The 7,066-nt window shown below is 37.7% G+C and overlaps 1 protein-coding gene across 2 annotated transcripts in view; it reads right to left on the bottom strand.

Annotated features, from left to right (window-relative positions):
- Positions 1 to 1,633: 1,633 nt before the first annotated feature.
- LOC109287339 (pulmonary surfactant-associated protein D-like) overlaps positions 1,634 to 7,066 on the bottom strand; it is a 14,643-nt gene continuing 9,210 nt past the window's right edge. For both annotated transcript variants that reach the window (XM_019502311.1, XM_019502312.1), the window contains 2 exons: positions 4,542 to 4,625; positions 1,634 to 3,025 (listed from right to left, as the gene is read on the bottom strand). In XM_019502311.1, the coding sequence (XP_019357856.1) occupies positions 2,649 to 3,025; positions 4,542 to 4,625 (461 nt within the window). In that variant the 3' untranslated portion in view covers positions 1,634 to 2,648. The remainder of the gene's footprint in view (positions 3,026 to 4,541; positions 4,626 to 7,066) is intronic.

The raw sequence follows: 7,066 nt of genomic DNA on the forward strand, positions 1-7,066 counted from the left end.
CACTAATATAACACAATGTCCAAAGTACAGTATATATATGTACTAAGTGACAAAAAGTAACCCCAAGGAGGTTAGTATTTACAAATTACTAAAAAAATTATCTATAGTATTAGTCCTTTACTTGCTACTGGAATACATTTCTATGGTCCTCCTTTCTTGCAACATCATTTGGTTCTATAAATACCCAATTTCTGTATTCTTTTGCTTTACTATTTATATGTTTAAATGCAAGTTCTCTCTCTCCTTTATTCCAAGGAACTGACTTTTGCTATGTTCCAATACTATTTTCATGTCACTGTTCTCCACAGGATTACTTAGAGAAGACAGGAACTTCCAACAAAAATCATGCCACTTGGGAAAAGAAATGGTGGGAGGACAAAGAAGCACAGGACATTCAAATCCCTTTCTTTAATCAACATATATCAGGGTAGGTAGTGGCTTCTAGGTGGCTGCAATGTGATGGAGTGTTTTTTTTTCCCTGATTAGCCAAAATGGCAGCATTATGCTCATTTTGCTAATTATCTTTGATGTCTGGTCAAATAGATTCTATTACCTACAAATTAGAGGTTGAAAAGGGCTTTAGTTTCTTTTTTGAGAGAATTACAGATATGGCGAAGAGATTCCAAAGGGGATAACTCCAGGAATAACCACAGTTTATGTTGCATTATTGTTGTTTAATGCCTAGATCTTGATTTTGGGCATAGCCTTGAAGATAGGGTGTGCAAAGTGAGCTTTCTAGTAGTAGGCATAGGGAATACTGTGATTCAAATTGGCTTATTCCTGAGGTACAGTGATTTACTCCTGGCCTATGCTATCTGTAAATCATCACCCACCTTGCATCGGCTTGGTTACTCTGACTAGTTAGAAGTATGAGGCAGAGCTGCCCTTTCTCCCACCCATTCTCATTTTCTTCCTGCCCTGAAGCTTTTTAGTGAGACACTCTTGTTTGGGTGCATAGCCTGAGTTAAAATCCTGGCCTATATTAATAATGAAGGACAACTGCCAGACAAGGATACCTTTGGACCTTTTTCAACGCTATGCTGTACATAAAGTTACCTGGGGTTTTGTCTTGCTCAGCAACACTAACTACAAACAATGAAAAAGCGCATTTTAAAAAATCCTTAAGTAATAATTGAGAGAAAGGTCAAGGGAGAGAGAATTTCCCCTCCACCTTGTAGTAAACACATTTATCCAGAAGGTTGGACCTGTGGATTCCAGTCTTACTTCCAATGAACATTTCATTACAGATACAATATAGTACATCATCATCCATAGAGAATGAGGATTGTCTCACTGATAAAATACCACCTAATGACATGAGTGGTACCATGGATGGATGGTGACTAATAGGAATTCCAGTCATGTCATTTAGATGACATAGGTGCTTTAACCACTAAACAAATGGGGAACTCCTGCCCCTTTTATAACCATGCCTTTTCATTTCCTTTCTTTTAACTAATACCTAAGCCTTTTCTTTTGGACTGAATTACATTTTCACTTAAATGTTAAAACCATTTTTGTGGGGGAGGAAGGGGGAGATGTTTGGCAAGTGTATTATTTCAATTAATTATATGAAAAATAGAGAAATGTAATCTTTAGAATGAATGAAGCATAAAAGGCCAGACAAAGTTTAACAAAACTATTTATTACATAATGCAGTCTACTGGACAGTGACTGAACAACTTATAGAGAATGGAAATCTGTGAAGCATTTGGAAAGTGCCCAAGAGAAACAAGAGAGCAACTACCCTTCAATTAACCCTGAAACAAGTTGATATCATGTGAGATCACTGTGTGGTATCCCAGAGTTGCTAACCAGTTATTTGGACCAGCTATATAAACAGGTTTGCATCTCTCCCAGGATTGCAAAGGAGATGAAGTGAAGCAATTTCATTTCAAAGATTTTATTTCTCTTTGGACTCTTTAATGTGGATAACTGAAAATTATCTTGCTGAGTCTACTTTCGTTCTAAGGAGATCTCAAATAACCATATTTTACATTTTAATTAAATATTTTAATGCATATTTCTAATTCATAAACTGTAAACTGTAAACTGCCATAAGAAGAAAATTAGGCAGTATTAGTAATAAACTGTTCTTGCTCTTCTAAATGAATCCCTTTTATTACAAAACATTCAAATAATGAATATTTGTAAATTGTCTTAATATGGACCATCAAACAACTGTGGTGAAGACACACCGGTTTCTGTGATAAAGACCACATTAGGAAGTGATACAGCTAGCATTATGTCTGGCCCCTTGTGTTTCCTCTACCCAGACAAACAGGTCACCATTGACAGGTGGATCAACCTGAAGTGGTCTTTGCTGCAAGGTTCAAGTTCAACCTTCTGAATTCATAAAAAAACCTCTTTAGTTGTCTTTCCACAAAAGAACTGAACAATGTTTAGGGAAGGCTCAGGTCCATCAATGCTTTTAGGTAGAGAAGCACAAACTTCATAAACAAATTTAAGGTCTGTGGTAGCATGTTTTCTTTTACATTTGGACAGCACCTACCAAAACTGAAGCCTGAGACAGGTATCAAAGCAATTCAGATAAGAAATAGGAAAGCAAAACGTTGTCAAGCATGAACATGTGGCATACAGCTGGCCTCTTGCAGCTGATGAGGGCAAGTTGCGTGCATGCAGTAGGTTTAAAACTCACAAATGATTAACCGAGTCTCTTTACAGCTTTTGTCATTCCACTTGCCATGTGCAAAGACTTCCACACAATCCTCAATGCCTTTATCATTATTTGGTTCTCCAGGTAGCCAGTTGGAGTAAGTAATGGCTTGTCCATTTAGGTACTGGAACTGCCTCTCTGTCTGTATATCATTTATCCCAAGAAATGCTGCTTTATTGTGCATAGCAACAATTTGTTGGATGGCAGCATTTTCTGCTGAATTCCGAGGGGAAGCAAGCTGGCCCCCAGCTTGAGAACACCTTTGTTTCAGATTTTCAAAATTGCTTTCATAGCCATTGGTCATGAATACCTTTTCACCCACAATTCTGCCATTTGGGAACATTATAACTAGAAAACAAGGAGATAAATCAGTGGTAGGCATCTAGCTAAGAATAACCCTGTAAAATTAAGATAGACCAGATAGTAAAAATAAATAAAACACCACTGACTTCCATCAAAGATATTTGAAAAGACTGGCTAAGGCTTTGGAATTCCCACTAGACAACTCAGCATGAAGTAGGTCTGATCTTTTTTTCTTTAGTGTGCTGCAAAGCGTATCTCTATCCAGATTAGGGACAGCAGGACTTGCTGCATAACATAACCTTAACACCATCCTCTCTCTGATTTACACTCTGAATCTTCATATCACATGAATGTCAAGGGTAAGATTCTATTCCGCACCTCTGAGGATATTTGTGAAAGAAAACACACTGCACTGAAAAAAGAATGTAAGTCCATGTGGTCAGTGCATAAAAACTGCCATGCATACTGCTGTCCCTATTGCTTCAGAAGAGAGGATAAAGGCATTGAAAATGTTATACAGCAATAATTTAGCAAAGCTGAAATTACATTAACATTCATCAGGCCCCTGTAAGTGCTCTGAGAGAGTTATGCATGCACTTGTAGATGCATAGCCTGAGACATGCATCTAAATCAAGCCTAAAGTAAGTCAGAGATCTCAAACTGCTTTAATTTGCATTGGACGGTGTTTCCACATTTGGTTTTCATTTATTAAAGGTAGCATCTTGATTTATCTTGCTGTTATAGAGTAGCATTGCCACAAAACAAGACAATACAACATAACATTCCAGGCAAACACGTCTGGATGCTATCACGCACATCCTAAAGAGCTTCCCCTAATTCCCACCCATAAAATAGATCAACCCTGGTTCATATAATTAGCAAAGGAATCCTATTTAAGGCATGATTAGTACAGGATTCTTGCTGGTGGAGTTAGTTATCTTCATGTTATTCCTGGTCTACAAATGAAAAGTGCACCCATTTAATTTTATTTTTAAATCACTTTGTTTATATCAGGGAAAGCGACATATGGGCACTGTTTATTTGATTTAAATCTGGTTGACATGCATTGATCTAAATGTGGTTCCTTGGTGACTTATGATAACCTAGTATCAGCCAAGGTTAAATTGATTTGAGAGTATTCACATGGGACACTGGAGCTTTCACCAGTTTCACAATGATATTTAAAGCAGTGCAACTTCTCTTACCTGCTCATGCCCTGATCTTGTGAGTACTTATTTTGAGGAGCCTCTGAGATACTGAGTATACAGCTGGACTCAGTGGGAAATAAGAATACTTAGCATCATTCCTCAGGAGTAATTAATCCTTTTTTGCGATCAGGCCTTTATTATGTAAACTATTTGGGGTAGAGAAAATACTTTGCCCCATGCTTTACAGCATCACCTATATCTGAAGTATATATAATTCATTCATTATAAAAATGAATCTAATCACTGTCTAATCATTATAAGACTCTAATGCATCAAACTAGAATTCAGAACACTTAAACTGATCAGAGATAGAGGATTATTGAAGAATAGGTTGCTGCTACAGAATTGTTTACCTTTCTTGTATTTGGAGAAGCTGTTTTGCAGTGTGTCCAGCTTCCTTTCCAAAGTGCGCACTTGTGTTTTTAAGAGGTTGATTTCTGGAAAAAAAATGGCATTATCCTCACTAATACCTTAAAGAATAATATGGACAAAGAACAGCAGACTTACATGGTTTGGTTTGCATGGGAATGTACGTTCTATAAACTAGAGCTGTGCAAAATTTGCCAGCTGTTTTGTTTTGATGCTGTTTCAACTTGTTTCAAGCTCAAAACAGCAAAATTGAAATGAAATGGGCTTCAAAACAACCTTGAAATTAAATGAGGGCAGTCGAAACGTTTAAAAAATTTTGAAACATTTCAAGTTTTGAAGCTGAAGCTGGGCTTGCCTGCAGGGAGACAGAAAGTAAGGAGAGGGAGGGGGACAAGGGGGGGAAGAACTGTTCTGATATTGACTATGTAGTTAGCCAGTGACTGTGTTATTTAGAGGCCCCAGCACCAGTGAGGGTGTGCCTTAACACACACACACACACACACAAAGTCACACGTCACGAGTCTTGCTTGTCAGCAGCCTGAGGTGCAGTTTCCTAGAAACCCCTACACCTATCTCCTTGAAAGCTGGCAGGCTTTGTGGTCACAGCAGGGGCTACCATTTCTGCAATTTTCATCCTGGTGTGCCTTAATATACACAACATGAGTTTTGTTTTCAAGAATTTGAGGTGCAGTTTCCCAGGAATCCCTGCACCTATCTCTTTGAAACCTGGTAGGCTTCATGCTTTCAGAAGGAGCTACCATCCCTGCAAGTTTCATCCATATCGGGCAAGAAATGACAAAATTATAGTCAGTTTCATGTTTTCCCATTATAGCCTATGGGCAAAACGTCGAAACAACAAAACAGTTTTGACAAAACGAAATGGAACAGCAGTTTCAAAATGAAATGAAACTTAAAAGGAGACACTGGCCTGTTGAAATTGTGAAAAAGAAGTTGAAATGAAATGGTGGTGTTTCACACAGCCCTACTATAAACTAGTATCTCCTCTGAGTGTCTTGATTATGATCTAAAACTGGACTGATCAGCTTTGTTATGTGATAAAAATTGTGCGGGATATTCAGCTGTGCCTGTTCATACCCTGAAGAAAGACTTACATCAGTTCTATTTACTCTACCTTTTAGGGAAAATTCTAGGATAAGTAACATTACACTACACATATGTGGTACTCATGAACTTAAGTTTCTATGACTGCATTTGTGTAGTGCCCATTTCCATCCACTTTATATAATGCTAATCATCTCTTCCTCCTTCCTCGCTCTGACATAAATTCCAGAAAGACACAAAAGCATGTGGCAGAACACCTTAACCCTGGGCAGTCCATCTTGGACCTTAGAGTAGTGATTTCTTAAAGAACAAAACTTTAGAAGCCAACTTGAACATTAAGTTGTGTAACAAACCATCATTCACAGACTGCATTGTGTTAAGTATGGTCTCAACAGACTCTGAATGTTCATTACTTGGGCTATCCCTCAATGGTACATCATTTTTTTAAATTCCTTTTGATCTCTTCAACCAACCCTTGCTACTCCTGGCAGTGCCCCCCCCACTCCCAGTCCCCACCCCCACACCATCCACCGCCTGACTCTCTGTATTGAACTTACTGAATTCCTTTTTATTTATTATCTATACTTTCTGCAAGTCCATTCATAGCATCTGATGAAGTAGGCAGTCGCCTATGAAAATGTATGCCTTTCCAAATAAGTTAGTCTTTCAGGTGCCACCCTGCCCTAGCTTATGCCATAATTGATCTGTTACTGACTGAGGTATGTCCCATTTTTTATTCCGTAACAGGGTAAGGATAAAAAACTTGCCTAATGGGAGGAGGTTAAGTTTGAAGTTTAGACTTGAGGGTCATTGCTAAAGTGTACCTAGTGGGTTGGTTCACAAGTGGTTGAAGACTTGACATCCTGATTTGTTTTTATATATTGTATGATGATGTATCCTACTATGTAGATATACAGGGCTAAAGCTATGTGCATCAGAGACATATACATATATTCACTTACACTGTATTAAACAATCTGTATACCGAGATGATAAAAGTATCTTGATTCAAACAATGCTCTTGGACTATTTTCCTATTATCAGCTTAGCACATGCAAACTAAAACCTGAGTAGTTGTTTGAGTTAAAAGGGTAGTATAAGATAGGTGGTTCAAAATTGGGTGAAGTGGGCAAAATGTCTCATCATTTGTTCCAAATTAAGATAGCTCTTGTTGCATTGCTGGGATGAAAATACTCCATAGCAATGTATATTTATAAATGTACTGGATCAGTGTGTTGGATCTCTTATTAAAATTTCACTTTAAAAATGCCATAGAACTTAACAAAGATGGCAATATAATTTTTTTAATGCTTCCAATAAAATATGTTTTGCTACTATTTTTACCATTTTAAGCAGTTATACATATGGCAGCTATTCTCAGGTAAACTAAATATACATTGAAAGGAAAAAAATCGCATTGTACAATTTCTTGGGGGGGGGGGGGGGG

This window comes from Gavialis gangeticus, unplaced genomic scaffold, assembly GCF_001723915.1.
Source record: "Gavialis gangeticus isolate Ggan-Ray unplaced genomic scaffold, GavGan_comp1, whole genome shotgun sequence".
Lineage (NCBI taxonomy): Eukaryota > Metazoa > Chordata > Crocodylia > Gavialidae > Gavialis > Gavialis gangeticus.